Source organism: Bufo gargarizans, chromosome 7 (assembly GCF_014858855.1).
Source record: "Bufo gargarizans isolate SCDJY-AF-19 chromosome 7, ASM1485885v1, whole genome shotgun sequence".
NCBI lineage: Eukaryota > Metazoa > Chordata > Amphibia > Anura > Bufonidae > Bufo > Bufo gargarizans.
Genome location: NC_058086.1, coordinates 144,983,034 through 145,000,911, shown reverse-complemented (window position 1 = coordinate 145,000,911; position 17,878 = coordinate 144,983,034). Strand labels below are relative to the sequence as shown.

The 17,878-nt window shown below is 44.1% G+C and overlaps 1 protein-coding gene across 2 annotated transcripts in view; it reads left to right on the top strand.

Annotated features, from left to right (window-relative positions):
- Positions 1-17,878, top strand: part of CDC14A (cell division cycle 14A) — a 94,149-nt gene that overhangs the window by 59,453 nt on the left and 16,818 nt on the right. For both annotated transcript variants that reach the window (XM_044300796.1, XM_044300795.1), the window contains exons 9-14: positions 688-918; positions 6,024-6,162; positions 7,618-7,777; positions 14,879-14,988; positions 15,415-15,462; positions 17,213-17,341. In XM_044300796.1, the coding sequence (XP_044156731.1) occupies positions 688-918; positions 6,024-6,162; positions 7,618-7,777; positions 14,879-14,988; positions 15,415-15,462; positions 17,213-17,341 (817 nt within the window). The remainder of the gene's footprint in view (positions 1-687; positions 919-6,023; positions 6,163-7,617; positions 7,778-14,878; positions 14,989-15,414; positions 15,463-17,212; positions 17,342-17,878) is intronic.

The following is a 17,878-nucleotide window of genomic DNA, read 5'->3' as shown; positions in this document are numbered from 1 at the left end:
TGTGGACACTACAGTGGATAAAATATTTTATTGGGACACTTGACCCTGTACCATACTGCAGTAGTGGAGCAGATGTGGATCCGCTGTGTCACACTTAGGGATACTCCTAAGAGCATTATCTAAGGGTTCCCCCTGGTCTTTGCCCTTTACCCTTGTACAGGGATCTGAACACCACTGCAGGAGAACCACCAGGCTTCAACCTATTGGAGTAGTCTTTCTTCAAGTGATGTCCCACAGGGGCAAGGGATACTAGTGTGGAGTAAGCACAATCTGATAAACAGTCCGAGGTCAGGACAGAGATCGGGCAAGAGTGAGATCAGGCAGTGAAGGTTCAGTTCAAGAAGTCGGGCAGTAGTCTGTACACAGAACAGGCAAACGAACGGCACAATTTTGCAGGAAACTAGTGAACTGGAACCTGGAGAAAATTAGGGCAGAAAAAGGCCTCAGCCTATGTGGAAGGAGGCTGAAACCTCCGGAAAGGAAGGGAGAGGTGCTGTTGGGCCTGGGACACCGGAGCCCTGGAGCCAAGGCAGCAGCCGTGCCTACTAGCAGAAGAGGAGCAGTGGTGGGCACAGACTGCTACTTTAACAGCTCCTACACATGTGGGATTTTTTTGCTGAACCCATGAAATGTAGCATCTTACATATGGTTGAGAAGTGAACAGTTCACTTTCTTCTCATTTTCCAGGTTATCCCCTCCATGCACCAGAAGCATACTTCCCATATTTCAGAAAACACAACATCACCGCCATCATCCGACTCAACAAGAAGATTTACGACGCCAAGCGTTTTACAGATGCTGGCTTTGACCACTACGACCTGTTCTTTGTAGATGGCAGCACCCCCAGCGATGGCATAGTACGGCGATTCCTGAACCTCTGTGAGAATACAGATGGGGCTATTGCTGTTCACTGTAAAGGTATGTTAAAGTCTGCTGAGCGGTGGCGTATCTGGGATTCTCCTCCCATTGATGTGGATGCTGCAAAGGATACCTGACATTATATCTAAACTGGCAGTACAGTTCATGGAACCATTATTCCAGAGCAACTGTGCAGGGGCACGGACTTCTTTTTGGTTTCCATAACCAGGAAATAGTCCAGGGACTCTCCCTTTCGGCATTAGGATTGGACCGCTGATCCGCTAGCATTATACAGAGTTTTACTTCTGGAGGTTACCTTTCTAAGCATGGCCTTGTCAAAACCAGCTTTAAAAGAACTTATAAAGTAACCGAGATGAGTCCAGAGATGACTCCAGCAGTATTGGCCAAATGGACTTTGTGCAGATAAAGCCAAGGATGCACTGTGATGTGAGGTGTACTGCGCATGCGCAGTGAAGTGATGTGTGCTAACCTCTGCTTTATCTGCGCATGCGTCTCATTCCACTGGACTCCTCTCCAGGTTCATCACAGGTAATTTATGAGTTATTTTACTGCCTAATGCTGATATGGCTGGTTTAGACATGTGCTAGACCTTTTTCAGATGAACAGTGTTACATTTGTCCGGACACGTTTTTCAGTGGACCGCGCTCACTGTCCATGCGCAGTCTGTTTTTCTCTCAGACCCATTCACTAGAGTTAATAAGTCTTGCTTCTGAGCATCTATAGGGGGGAAATTGTTTGTCGGAATGAACAGAAAGCTAAACTTAAGCTACATAACGAGATGCCAGACAGGGATTAAAAAAATACTCCCCTTTCACCAGTGCACCAGTTCCATCTCCTCTGTTTCTGGGGCCCTGCTGGACAGGAGGTGTGATGTGCCGTTTACATGGATGTGTCTGCCTCCGGCCAATCAGTGCCCTCATTGTACATGTGTGCAGTCATGGCACTGAGGCCTCTGATTGGCTGTCAGCACTGACATGCGTGTAAATGGCAGATCACACTTCTGGTCCACTGGGGAGCAGAAGCAGAGGAGATGGCAGGCCAGTGCTGCTTCTGGAGCTCTGCTGCCAGGTGAGTCTTTCTGTTTATAGTCCCTGCACCTTGCATGGCAATATTAAAAGGGGTTCCTGGTCTCGGAGAACCCCTTTACATGTAAAGTAAGCTATTTTGTGACATCTGTTGTCAAAAACATTTATCCTACTTTGGTTTTTGTTCACACCTCTCGATCTAACCCCATCGGTCTTTGATCAGCCCTGAGCAGTTGACAGTGACAAGCGTACATCTAACAAAGGAGAAGGCTTTTTAAACTTAAACGAGTTTTCTCACTTCGGCAAATAGCATTTATTATGTAGAGGAAGTTAATACAAGCCACTTACTAATGTATTGTGATTGTCCATATTGCCTCCTTTGATGGCTGGATTTATTTTTCCATCACATTACACACTGCTCGTTTCCATGGTTACGACCACCCTGCAATCCAGCATCGGTGGCCGTGCTTGCACACTAAAGATAAAAGTGCTGGCCTCTCTGGCGGCCGAGATTGCGGGAGCGCAAATATGCTAGTGCTTTTTCCTATATTGTGCAAGCACGGCCACCAATGCTGGATTGCAGGGTGGTCGTAACCATGGAAATGAGTAGTGTATAATGTGATGAAAAAGTGAATCCAGCCAGCAAAGGAAGCAATATGGACAATAACAATATATTAGGAAGTATCTTGTATTAACTTTCTTTACATAATAAATGGCACTTGCCGAAGTGAGACAACCCCTTTAAAGGGGTTTCCGTATACCCTGAGGTCATTGAGGGAGCTGCCCTATGCTGCATTATACATGAAATAGATGCTTAATTTCACCCGTGGTGCAAGGATGGTAAACATCTACTGTCTGGCTTCCCCACACATTACAGAAGTTTGCTGGGGGGGAGGTGACTGCAGGGTAGGACCCATCCTGATCAGATTATTGTAAAGGGACCCTTCAAAGATATAGTTTGTCTAAATGGAGAACCCCTTTAATTTATTTAAAGGCTATGTACACCTTTTGGAGGCAATTTTTGTTTGTGATTGCATTTTACTCATTTTTAGCTAAAAATCATAATTTCAATTGGCCTTTTGAGCCAATCTGTCACAAAGGGTTAGCTGTTTTCTAGCAGTGTGACTGGTACTTTCACTTTGTGCTGGTCATCTAATAAACCTTCTCTCTAAACTACTGAGAGGTCATAAACACTTATCACTTATTTAAGCCACATTCTTATCAGTAATATAAGAACTGAGCTATAATGAGTGTTTATAATGTCAGAGAGCAGAGATAAGGAGCCCGTCAGCAACCCAACTGACGGAAAAGACAGAAAATCCACAGGCTGCTGCTAGAGCATCTCAGCTCTGTACAGAAAAAAGGATTCCATATTGTTAATAAAGACCAACATAAAAAATGATGTCTATCTCAATATAAGTACAATGCAGTAATAAAAAATGTCCTTCCAAAGGTGTACATAGCCTTTTAAAATGGTCCTGTTCTGAAAGAGGAACATCCAGTGGGTGAGCACCTGTCCTGGTAATGGACGACTTATTCAGTGCATCGAGGTTCTCCAGATCTATATAATGTTTTCAGAAAAGGTTTTCAGTTTCCGGATATAAACAATTATTGTTTTCAGTCGGTTTCAACAAGAGATTGAAGATCTTGGAAACACAATGTATTTTAGAGAGTTGCAAAATTTTTATTGTACAGAACTATTAATCATTATACCATAATTTTCTTTATATACATAAAACTGTAAAAGCCCCTTGAAATACTGCTTTACCATCTTTGCCCAGCAGGTGATGCTGTGTTGCCTCATGTAAAGCCTTGACGGTATCAGCTGCCTCTAGAGGCCGTTCATGTAAATATTTCTATTTCTGTGGCGGTAATTAATGTGCACTTAACACACTCCTTGGCTTGAAGTCATATAATTATAGTCATTGTAGAGTAAATGTGAATGGTTTTGTAGAATCTCTGGAGCACAGGCGCTGTACAGTTTTCTGTAACCCTTTAGTTGCCAGACATTAGATTTCTGGTCTTTGGCGATTAAGGGAAACAAAGTAGGTTTTCTGCTGCAGCAAATGGTGAACACATCATTATTTTATTTATTGAGGTATTCCGGTTTTAATGATTTGATTTTCTTACAGAATAGGCAGGTTTACAATTTTGTAATATACATGTATTTAAAACTTTGCTTGCAGACATTTAATATATCCGTGCAATAGCCTCTTTGTCTAAAAAAAATAAATGGTGCAGCTCATCTTAGTTATCTGTCCAGATACCTAACAGGTGAATAGCAGTTTATTGAGATGCAGCACATATGTGCACTATATACAGTATTACTGCCTGCAGCAGCCTCCCTTGTCTGTCAGTGTAGAAGCACATCTAGCATTGTTCCCTATCCTCTACCCTGTATGTGTCATTTTTTGTTAACTTTGTTTTTAACAACCTGACAACACACCACCTACAGACAGGCAGCCATTTTACAAATCACTTATAAACAGGCAGCCATGTAAAGACACATACAGTGAAGTATACAACAAGATGACCAGCTCACAATTACATCAAATTTAATCCCAACCTATAAATTAATCCCAACCTATAAAATCACATCCAGTGAAGTAGTTGTTGTAATAGTCACAATAGTTTCCACAATTACTCCTATGTATGGAAGTGTCATGTGTTGTGACCCAGCACATGTATGTCATGTAACAGTGTTGCTTGCTGAATGTCAGTGGGGTGTCACATGACTGATGCCATGTTTCAGTGAGGCCATGGGTGCATTACACAGGACTGATTCACGGGCTATACAGTTCTGCTGTGCTGATAGGGGTCAACAACCTTATATAAGAAAGGTATGAAAGCAAAATAAATAATTACATATACATGCATATTTGACACTTGTATAATTTCTTATTTTATAAGAAAAAAACAAACAAACTGGAATTCCCCTTTACTGACATGTGGATACACTGTGCAGTGTAGCAGAGCAGTCTCAGATATCAGGCTTTTACTAAACTTCTGCTAAAAATCCAGTTTATTTAAAGGGGTGTAAGGGATTGCTCTCTCAAGCAGAGCGGCGATGACAGATTCCTTTGCAGACAAAAGGATTAAAGTCCAAACGATGCTTTATTTTATGGCACTTCAGCAATTATGGGGGTGGACTGGGGTGGTCCCACTACCAAACCTACCTTCCCAGTCTAAATAAAATCCAGCCCTTGAACGTTAACAAAAAATAGCTCCAGCAACTACGTTTGCTGAAGGCAGTGCTATCTTCCTGGATTTTACTTACCTCATCCAGTTGAGGAACCTGGGTGGGATATACACCCCTTCCAGGACTTTACCGTGCACTTTACCACAGGGTTATATACCTTGGACTGATCCTTTTGTTTAAAGGGTCCTTATTCTATAAGCTAATCACTAGTGTCTCGCCCCTGTGATCCTTTATAATCTGTAGTGGATCCTAGCATGCAGGTTTTCAGTTTTGCAGCACTACCGTAAGTGAAATGGAGCATGACCCAATTCTCATTGATCTCTGGACTGTATGTAAGGCTCAAATATATCTGTTCATCCAAAGGGACCTCTTTAATAGGGTGTTTAAAGATGGGTTTTCTAAACTGGACAACCATTTAAAGGGAATTTGTTACCAGGAAAGTCACTGTTAAAGGCTCCAAGACCAGGAACCCCTTCTCATATGGCCAGGCTGGGTGTAAAGACTCCCCTGTCACCATGACTCTGGCTCCCTTCTCCTCCCCGTCCAGTCCCTGCTGGACCAGAAGTGTGATGTGTATACGCAGTGGCCTCAGCAGTGGTCGTGTGCTGTGCCTGCACACATCATAGCGGAGGCCATCGATTGGCCAGTAGACATGTTATGCGTGTAGACTGCACTCTGCCTGGCCATATGAAAAGGGGCTTCCAGGTCCTGGAGAACACAGTGCCTTGTAGGGCTCAACTGAATGTATTGATTCCTTTCACCTAAAAATCAAGGTACTTTCAATCCATATGCAAATGAGCAGTTAAGTGCACTGAGGGTGTGTCCAGGCTGAGTTTGCCTCACTAGACTTATGGCTTTCTGCTTTCATCCTTCACTCATTGACGACTTCATGCTTTGTCTTCCTTCCTTGTTCCCCACAGCTGGTCTCGGCAGGACAGGTACCCTGATTGCCTGTTATATCATGAAGCACTACAGGTTCACCCATGCTGAAGCAATCGCTTGGGTTAGGATATGTCGACCTGGTTCCATCATTGGACCCCAGCAGCACTTTTTGGAAGAGTAAGTTACTTACCTTTAACTCTTTAGGATAGCTGCACACAGAGAGGAGTATTTCTGCTGTAAATCCGGTAGTGGATTTTGATGTGAATCCACTTATATAACATAGGGATTTTCCTGAAGCTTTCACCATGGGTTTCACTCCTCTACATTAAAAGGGCTAAACTGTGCAGTAAAAATTAGGCTTGGGTTAGATGAGATTGAAGATACTGTAACACTGCAAAATCCACAGTAATTCTAATTCTACTGATGAAAGATGCCCATCAGCCTGATCGGCTGCTCGAATATACAGGCCAATTATTGGGAACAAGAGTTCATATTCCTGATAACTGGCCTGAAATCATGCATACTAATAGGGCCTTTACAGCTTCTCTCCTGACCAGGAAATCTCATTGATACAACAGTTTTTGAGATAAGACTTTTGAGAAGATTCACAAGTGACTTTGGTTCCAATTTTTTAGTTTGCGTTATGTCCTGCCAGTTATTTTATGCCTGAGCCGGACATAACTGAAGACAAAGTTATACTTTTCTGATGTCCCAGGTTAGACAGAGAAACATGGGCAATGTCCTTTATCAAAAGTGATGCCACTGGACACTAAAGTGATGCCATAGAAAACTATGTGATCAGTCCTATAGTACGAGAAGTGTAGTTTTCTCTGTTTCAACACAGGCAGGGAGTCTCTCCCCCTCGATGTTGGTGACCTGATGAAGGGACTGGCTGTCTTGCTCGGTTCAATAGCTAAACCAGCTCCCTTCTCTGTCACGGCTGATGCAGAGAGAGAGAGAGAGAGAAGGGAGCTGGCTTAGTTAATGATATGAGCCAGACAGCCAGCCTATTAGCATGTCTCCAACACAGAGAGGAGGGAAGCACTCTGCTTGTGTCAAAACGACCTCAAAAGCTACACTTCTGGGACCAGCACCGAAACCAGATCTCCATAAATATTTCACCCAAAAAATCTTTTTTTCAATTGGTCTTTATTAAAAAATTTCAACAGTTTATGTTCCACAGTCTTCAAATTTCAGTGTATCTGCAGACACTTCCTTCTGCTTTACACTGAATTCTTCAGGAAGCTGCTCTGGCTTCTCAATCTGTAGCCCTTATCTTTGAACTCCTGACACTCATTTAAGTTCTGTCAGGAGTTCAGAGATAAGGGCTACAGATCAAGCCGTCAGAGCAGCTCTCTGAAGGATTCACTTTAAAACAGAAAGAAATGGTCTGCAGATACATTGAAAGTGAAGGCTATAGATTAAACTGTAAAAAAAAGTTTTTTTGTAAAGATTAGTCGAAAAAAAATGTTTTTGAACCCAAAATCTGTGAAATGGAATGATAAGAAAATTGGCCGCCAAAGGTGTTCATAGCCTTTAAATAGCATTGCTCTACAGCAAATAGAACAATCTATGTGTTTTTTGATTATGACTATGTATATGAGAATAATCTCTTGCTTGCCACGTTTCTAGGAAGCAGGCGTGGCTGTGGTTGCAGGGAGATCTCCACAGGAGTAAACAGAAACAGATCCAACTGGAAGATGGGACTGTGAACCGCATCTTATCTGAATTTGAAGATTTGTCTGTCAGCAACAGACTCAGTCGCCATCACAGTGTGGACAGATCAGGGGAGGTTAGTATGTCCATGGTCACTGAAGTGTCTAAATTCAAACTCCTGGAAACACAAAGGGGGTCATTTGTCAAATAGAAACATGCCTAAATTAGGCGTATTTCTGGCGCAGATTGTGGCGCAAAGGTCCAGGTCTCAATAAAGTGGTTGTGGCATGGGCGGGTTGGGCCGCCAGGCCATCTCATTTACCATTTTCTACGCCTGTTTTAGGCGTAGAAAATTGTATAAATGTAAGACATATATAGGAAGCTGTCTTACATTTAGAAGTGGCCGAGGATCCGCTGAAGTTATGTAAAGGCCGGCCACTCTTCATAACTCAAGCGGATCCACCACCAGGTATTGGGGTTATTAAGACCATTGTTCAAAACGCCAATCTTAATAAATGTGCCCCAAAGTGTGAGGGTACAACCACATGGCACGGTCATGTGGCGCTTGTGACGTGGAAGCAGGGGCGGTTTGGCCATAGACCTTATAGGGAAATTACCTGGTGGGCCGATGCCCTTGGGACCACCTGAGCTCTCCTCATGGCTGCCAGCTGGGTATATAATAATCTGATGCTCTCAGCAATTATTATGCCAGCTGCTGCAGGTGCCCTCCTGAACTCAGCTGTATCTCTGCCCTGAATACAGTGATACTATGGTGAGGGCAGCAGTATTTTGTGCAGCACGGTGGTATTTGATTCTGTTGAGGTGGTATTTTGTGCTGCACTATGGTATTGCAGGCCTGGCCTACTTCTGTTGTCCCTTCCTACTTGTGTTGGCCCTGCCTTCTGTCTTTTTGGACCTGCCTACAACATGGGGCCACTTTTAGTTTTTTCCCAGGGCCACTTAAGTTCCCAGTCCGCCCCTATGTGGACATGCTGCATTAAGGTACCGCGTTACTGAAAGTGCTGCAGCGGGCTCTAATTAAACTATTGAGACTGCACTGATAGCTGCCACATGTTGTGATATCAGTCCTGCTCCAATTCCTGCTTTGTTCCGATATTGATAGGAGCCCCCCCCCCGTGTCAGCACCTAATTAGTGATGTCCTTAAAGCGGCTGGCTGCCAGACTCTGCCTATGTCACAGCTGATTCTGAGACAGAGAATAAGGCTGGTTTAGCTATTGCACCCAAACAGCCAGCCTGCTTCACGTACATCAATAGTCATGTCACGGCAGTTGTATACTCACCATGGATGGAGATCTTGTCTCTGGAGCCAGTGGTGAGAGCGGGCCTGGCACTGAACTCCTTCTCTTTCTTCCTTTAGAGGTGCAGAACAACAGAAATAAGGGTAGTGCCGGATAGGGCACATGTCCCAAACGGAGATGAACAGACTCCATTGACTACAATGAAGTCTCAGTTTTTGTTCGGAATTCTATTTTTATTTTTTATTGGACAAAAAAGTCCTGCATGCATTTAACGGAATCTGCGACAGAAGCCCCAAATGGAGCCTCCAACGGAAATGTAAACTTGCCCCAATGCCTTCTAGTGCTCCTTCCTTGTCTAATAAACATACCTTTTGCTTTTCCAAAATTGTGAAACGGATGCGGACCCATTCATACGGTCGTCTGAATGAGCTCTAATGCAGTAAAATGTAAAGGTCTTTTTGAAGTAGTCAAACATAATAAAAGCTATTGTTGTAGTCATACTGACCTGCAGAATAAGGTTGTCATGCTCAGCGAACGCCATCAAACGAAATCCAAACGACAATGGTGGAATTGTGTTGTTTTTTTCACTCTGCAAATTTACAGTTTCACAATACATTAATATGTAACATTGAAAAAAATACAACTGGTCTAAAAAAAAAAAACAAGCCTTCATATGACTAAGACCTCTTTCACACTTGCGTTGTCCGGATCCGGCGTGTACTCCACTTGGCGGAATTACACACCGGATCCGGAAAAATGCAAGTGTACTGAAAGCATTTGAAGACGTCTTCAAAATGCTTTCAGTGTTACTATGGCAGCCAGGAGCTATTAAAGTCCTGGTTGCCATAGTAGGAGCGGGGAACGGGGGAGCGGTATACTTACAGTCCGTGCGGCTCCCGGGGCGCTCCAGAATGACGTCAGAGCACCCCATGCGCATGGATGACGTGCCATGCGATCACGTGATCCATGCACGTGGGGCGCCCTGACGTCACTCTGGAGCGCCCCGGGAGCCGCACGGACGGTAAGTATGCTGCCCCCGCTCCCCGCTACACTTTACCATGGCTGCCAGGACTTTAGCGTCCCGGCAGCCATGGTAACTATTCAGAAAAAGCTAAACGTCGTATCCGGCAATGCGCCGAAACGACGTTTAGCTTAAGGCCGGATCCGGATCAATGCCTTTCAATGGGCATTAATTCCGGATCCGGCCTTGCGGCAAGTCTTCAGGATTTTTGGCCGGAGCAAAAAGCGCAGCATGCTGCGGTATTTTCTCCGGCCAAAAAACGTTCCGGTCCGGAACTGAAGACATCCTGATGCATCCTGAACGGATTTCACTCCATTCTGAATGCATTAGGATAAAACTGATCAGGATTCTTCCGGCATAGAGCCCCGACGACGGAACTCTATGCCGGAAGAAAAGAACGCAAGTGTGAAAGAGCCCTAAAGAGCTATGGCCCTTGGAAAGCAATCGAAATCCAAAACGTAATTTCCAAAATTGGCTTGGTCTTGAAGTGTCCTACAATGAAAGAAACAAAACATTTTGGGTAGATGAAAAGGAATATACGTAAATCACCCTGCAACGTTTCTGAAGGTGAAATCTTTATCAGTGCATAAAAACCCAGAACACCTGCCCTGGCCCCCCAACATAAGTTTTTCATCTAGGGGTATGCTTTTCCCCCTTTTGTTATCTGTTTATGCACAGTTCTATCCTGACATTAAGAGATAACAGGCCCTGGATCATTAAAGGGATTCTGCACTTTGTTTAAACTGATGATCTATCCTCTGGATAGATCATCAGCATCTGATCGGCAGGGGTCTGACACCCGGGACCCCCGCTGATCAGCTGTTTGAGAAGGCAGCGGCGCTCCAGCAGTGCCGCGGCCTTCTCACTGTTTACCGCTGGCCGAGTGATGTCACAACTTGTATCTACTGGCCTGGGCGGGGCTAAGCTCCATTCAAGTGAACAGAGCTTAGCCCCGCCCATGCTAGTTGATACTAGTCGTGACGTCACTGGACCTGCGGTAAACAGTGAAGAAGGCCGTGGCGCTGCTGGAGCGCCACTGCTTTCTCAAACAGCTGATTGGCGGGGGTCCCGGGTATCGGACCCCCGCCGATCAGATGTTGATGATCTATCCAGAGGATAGATCATCAGTTTAAAAAAAACTGCAGAACCCCTTTAAAACGAATCTTGTATATATGTTCGGCTTGTGTACTGGGGTGCTACACACATGCGTAGTTCCCATTGGCGTGCTGCCTGTACTCTGGAATGCACACTGACCCATAGAACGAAGTGGTGCTGTTCACACCAACTTATTTTCAGCTCCTACCGAGGGTCTCTGCAGTGAAACTCGGGGTATATGCTATTCTGCATGATGCCTCTTGACACACGGGCCTAGAGACAAGTGTCTCCGACTGTCACCAGGTTTGTGTCCGTGCATGCCATCATCCATCTTCTGCGACTGCTTTTAATCTGCCAATACCTGTATAAAAGATACACCTTCTATTCAGAGAGAGACTCGTCATACAATCAACACCTATATATTCTCCCGAATAGTAAATCCCTCTAATATATATATTTTAAAAAACTCAGTCATAAATATCAAATATAATACTTTATTATTACAATGACACAAAAATCCATTAAAAACATTGTCAGAAGCAGCCCATGCTCTAATATAGTTATGTTATATATCCAGGGGCGTAGCTATAGGGGGTGCAGAGGTAGCAGTCGCTACCGGGCCCAGGAGCCTGAGGGGGCCCAAATACCCTTGTGCTGCATAAGAAGACACACAAAGCACTAAGGGAAGGGGGGCCCAAGTCTAACTCTTGCACCAGGGCCCATGAGCCTTCAGCTACGCCCCTGTATCTATGGGGTATACAATGCTACAATGTAGAGTAATATATTGTAAGCAGATGAAGTGTGATGTTATATACTAAATAAATCCTATTGATGATATAGTAATAATGAATTCTATAATGGTATTGACTGCAAACAACTAGATCATATTCACAAGATTGAAAATAGCAATTCAAGTAAAAGCATTATACAATTGATATATACGGTAGTTACCACCCTCTATTTGAAGATACAGCATGCGGTACTTCAGACCGCAACGCGTTTTGGACCAACAGCTAGCTCCTTTTGGGGTTACCATTTTTAGCATGCTCATGTGAAAGAGCTCTGGATCTGGGGCTGCTAACAAGTGTCGTGCGGGGGCACAGAGTGCTTTATGGAAAGCTCTGCTTGTCTCATACTAATCACTCCTATTTTGTCCTGACAAGAAGAATTTTCCTTCAAAGGTAACATAATGGAGCCATTATCCCTCCTAATGACAGACATTCCCAGAGCTGCGCTGGCTGATCTTCTGACGTCCTTCTTGCACATTTCATTTCTTGGGCCCTCATAATGATTTCAGCTGTCTTCTCCTACCTACCAACCTCTGAAAAACCTAAAGACGGACAACAGCACTAAGCCTACCTATACACCTAATCTCACCCAGACTTCTTAGTGCCCCCACACATCAATTAGTTACCCTTATTGCCCCCACCCAGTAGTTATGGCCTTTTTAGTGCTCCCACACAGCAATTACTTCCCCTTAGTCCCCGCATACAGTAGTTATGGCTCCCTTAGTATCCCACACAGTAGTTATGCCCCCTTAGTGCCACCACACAGTAGTTGTGCTCCCCCACATTAGTTATACCCCCTTGGTGCACCCACACAGTAGTTGTGCCCCCCCACCCCTCCCCCACATTAGTTATACCCCCTTAATGCACCCACACAGTAGTTATGCCCCCTTACAATAAATTGCCCCCGTTAGATTAGGGTAATGTCTAAATCCGATGTGCCATAGGGACCTTCTGACTTGACTGCTCTGAAGCAGACTTAGGATTCAGGAGCAGGGCACTGGCTAATTCCAATGCTCGCCACTAATAAAGATTAGTAATATAAATTACCCCGTGATGTCAGAAAGTTCTTACCGCGCATGTGATTTAGCCCCTACCCCTACAGTAGTGCTAGCAAAAAGTTTTTTTAAAGTAATAGTCACCTAGGCCTGTTTTCCTGGTGAATTAATGAATCTTACCCTCCCCCAGCAGCAGGCGCGATGTGCTGACTGCTAAGCTGAAGAGTAGCGCAGGGATGCCCAACCTGCAGCCCTCCAGCCATTGCAAAACTTCAACTCCCAGCATGCCCAGACAGCCAACAGCAGGGCACGGTGGGAGTTGTAGATTTACAACAGCTGGAGGGCCACAGGTTGAGCATCACTGCCCTAGTGGGAAATGATCCTTGGCCTCTGCACTCTCCAGCTCAGCTCTACAGGTGTGATGACATCACCACTTTGTGCCTACCACTGGGGAATGCTCCCTGCTTCACCATTGCATTCAACTATATCTACATCCTGAGGTTACAGATATGGTTGAAATCGGTACATACCCATTCCCAGGATTGCGGGACAGCTGGCGAAATCCGGGATTGTCCCTCCAGATTTAGGACTGTCGGGAGGTATGGACTTCTCCTTATACCTGCTTCTCACAGCTGAAGAACCCTGTAGAGGTCATGTCCACCTCAGCTTTTGGTTTCTCTCGAGGTGTTAATAACATACTGTTACTTTGTGGTATCCTCAGCAGATGTTCACGGACAGAGAGGGTTGAATGTTCATTCAGATTGCTTTATGGGGGCGTTTACATTGAAAAAATTAACATTCCTTGATAATCACTGGCCCATGCAAAAGTCTGACCTGATCAGTCAACTGATCGAATCTTTTATACTCACAGAAAAATAGTCCATAACACATCATGCCCTGTAACGTCAATAATGCAAGTGAACGGCCCCACAAACAGTCCAGTTGTTCATGTGGCCATTTGTATGGGGAATAAACACACATCAGTCGGCATGCTATATCACTGATCGGCCTTCTTTACACAGGCAGAAATCTGTCCCTGTAAAAGTCTGTTGTTCATGGTGGCAACACAGTTATGGTGACCATAATTGAAATAAAAATTTGTATGCTTGTGGTTCCGTTCACAATAGCATCAAAGTTTCCATTCAAAATGGGGGCATGGCAGCCATGATGGATTCATTTTTGAACACTTCCCAAAAAATCCAGCCACGGCATCCATGATGGATCTGTTTTTGTACAGTTACTATTCACTCTACATATTTTTTTGCACAAGCCTGGTCTTAAATTCAGCGCATCCTCCAGCAGTCCATTAGCCTAGAATGAAATCTACACAAACTCGTAGCTGGAGTAGGTTTCCATTATCAAAGATCAGAGAGATGGCGTAAATGATGATAAATCTGCCAGGGCCAATGACCCTGCCCTCACCACACTCCCGTCAGTAGTAAAATGCCATTTGCGCAAAAAAAAAAGAATTGTACAAATAGTGTTTAAAAAGTAGCAAACCCAGGGCTGGTGACTCTATAATGCCAGTTTAGGCTACTTTCACACTTGCGTTCGGAGCGGATCCGTCTGGTATATGCACAGACTGATCCGCACCTATAATGCAAACGCTTAGATCCGTTCAGAACGGATCCGTTTGCATCATGATTGTGCAAACGGATCCGTTTTGACTTTACATTGAAAGTCAATGGGGGACGGATCCGTTCGGGGCCGCTTGTCAGAGCCTTTAAACGGAACTCGCAAGCGCAGCCCCGAACGCAAGTGTGAAAGTAGCCTTATGGAGATGAAAAATCTCCCCTTCAGTTTTCACCTTTCCTACTTTCACCGCTTTCTTCTTTTATTCTTTCTCTTCATTCATGAAGCTCCTGCAGTTGTAATAATTTTAATTAACTGGTGACCATTTTTGACGTTTCAAATGACCACATCCCCTCCATTACTGTTATTTACTTGCGCCAATAGTTTTTCATGTGCACTCTTTCAAATCTGAAAGTCACTCTCATCTTCAGAAGATAATCTGCTGCCCCATTAATTTAATAATTGTATTATACGAGGTTTTAAATAGACCATGTTTTCACTTGCAGATTGATTCTGAGGATGAATTGGAACAGAAAAATGGATTAACGCAGGGAGACAAATTACGTGCCTTAAAAAGCAGAAGACAGCCAAGGTCGGCTACGACAGGAGCTCTACGGTAAGCTCACCAAGCGTTAACGTCACAGTAGGCTCTATTATGTGGTAATGTTGCTGTTTTATCGGACCTTCTGTATGCCCAATTTCTATTGCACATTTTAACATCTCATCTCTTCTCCGTATTTTTTTATTGTTTGCTTAAAGGGCTACTCCCATCTGGGACACTGGTGGCCTATCCCCAGGATCTGACATCAGTGCCAGATAGCTGCAGTTCTCACATCTGGGACCTGCTCCTTTTTTCAGAACGGGACCCCTGAAGTGAACAGGGTGCACCCGCTCATAAACAGTAACAAAAAAAATAAACCATTCATAGATGTCCATAGACTTTAAGGCCAGAGCAGCTTCTTGAAAATGTATTTTCTCCCACTACTATATGTGCTTCAGGTTTGTATTCCTAACTCATGGAAGAATATATCTTTCATTACAGGCTAGAGGAAATGAAACCGCACACCAGATCAACATCCCAGCCTTTCAGGTGATTTGCTTACATTTGGTTGTTCCTCCTTTGTTTTATTACCTTTGATTGTACAAATCATTGTTTTTTTTTCATGTGGCTATAGATTGGTCCTGTCAGAAGACTTTATCTTCTCAGTTTAGGTTATTAGTGATTGTAGACTGGCTGTAGATTGGTCCTGTCAGAAGACTTTATATTCTCAGTTTAGGTTATTAGTGATTGTAGACTGGCTGTAGATTGGTCCTGTCAGAAGACTTTATCTTCTCCGTTTAGGTTATTAGTGATTGTAGACTGGCTGTAGATTGGTCCTGTCAGAAGACTTTATCTTCTCCGTTTAGGTTATTAGTGATTGTAGACTGGCTGTAGATTGGTCCTGTCAGAAGACTTTATCTTCTCAGTTTAGGTTATTAGTGACCACCCTATTGTATGTATCAACTATGACACTCCCTATAGCCAAAGACTGCATCCTAACCAACTACAAACTAAAAGTTATTTGCCTTGTAGTTATTAACCTATATCTATAAGGGCTCATGCACACGACCGTTGTTTGGGTCCGCATCCGAGCTGCCTCTTTTGCGTCTCGGATGGGGACCCATTCAGTTCAATAAGGCCGCAAAAGATGCGGAGAGCACTTAGTGTGATGCCTGAATCTGTTGCTCCGTTCCGTGGCCCCGCACTGTTTTATGGATAATAATAGGCATTTCTATCATGGGCCGCCCGTCCTGCAAATTGTGGAACACATATGTCCGGCAACCATGTTTTGCTGATCCGCAGTTTACAGACCACAAAATACTGCGCTGTTGTGTGCCCTAAGGCTAGGTCTACACGACGACATTTGTTGCGCGACAAAAAGTTGCGCGACAGATAGGGCGCAACATTTGTTGCGCAACATTTTGTTGCACTAATGTCGCGCGACAATTTTTATAATGGCAGTCTATGGTGTCGCACTGCAACATGCGACATGCTGCGACTACGACGCGACAGTCGCAGAAAAATCCATCTCGAATGGATTTTCTGCGACTGTCGTGTCGCAGTCGCAGCATGTTGCATGTTGCAGTGCGACACCATAGACTGCCATTATAAAAATTGTCGCGCGACATTAGTGCAACAAAATGTCGCGCGACAAATGTCGTCGTGTAGACCTAGCCTAAAGGATGCAGGGTGGATCCCCTGCTGGACACTTGCAGTACTGTTCACCTACAGAACCACTCCAGCACAGATCAATTTAAAACTTCAGCTCGACAAGAATAGCCATCAGTATCTGATAGTACAGAAAGATATTGATTTCTGCGATAATTAGAGAGCCTGGCCAATAGGTTAGGAGCGCCCCTTAGCTTGTTTTTATTAGCGCATCTGTTTCTCTAAGTAAGGACTTATGCACACAACCATATGTTCGGTCCGCATCTCTTCCACAATTTTTGGGTATCAGATTCTGACCCATTCATTTCAATGGGGCTGCAAAAGATGCAGATGGCACACCGTGTGCTGTTTGCATCCTTATGTCCGTTCTGCAGCCACACAAAAAAAGATAGAACATGTCCTATATTTGCCTGTTTTACGGATAAGGATAGGATATTTCTGTAGGATGCATGCACTCAGCAGTTATCCATGTTTTGCAGATCCTTAATGGATACCGTTGTGTGCATGAGCCCTAAAAGTGGTCTTAGTGATAGACTACATTTAGCAACTATTTCACACATTCTGTAGCAAGTAATGATTTACCTCTCCTCATATCATTTCACTTTGATAAGCTAAGTTTTTTTTTAATTAGAATAATCGCCTCTAACAGTTCACAAGGCTCTATGTCCCCATTGAAGTCATCTAGAGTCTCTGCGTCCACCTCAGCAGTTGCAAGACGAGTGGGGCAGAGTTCAGGGTCTTCAAGCAGCAAGATCAAAAGGTAAGTGTCACAATGTGTTGCCGTATTTTTCTCTTTATAAGACTTACCCGAAGATAAGACTCACCCCAGGTTTAGAGGAGGAAAAGAAGAAAGAAAAAATGTTTCAGATCCTCAGATCAGACCCCCATAAATATCAGGACATCGGATCAGACCCCCATATCAGGACATTACATCAGACCCACATATCAGCCCTCCATGTGAGACCCCCATCAGACCTCATATGAGCACTCAATGTGAGACCCCCATCAGACCTCAGATAAGCCCTTTATTTCAGACCAGACCCCTATCAGACCTCAATTCAGCCCTCATTTTCAGACCCCTATCAGACCTCAGATCAGCCCTCATTGTTAGACCCCCCCCCAATCAGAGTTACTTGCCAGAACGCCCATTAGACCTCACATCTGTAATGATTATTTATTACTTTGCCCTAAAATTTAGCAGGATATGAAATCCAGTGTCATTGTGGGTCATAGTTGTTTGAGAACTACATGTGCAAACAGGGGAGCAGTGCATTGAGTAAATGTAATGTGCGTAGGC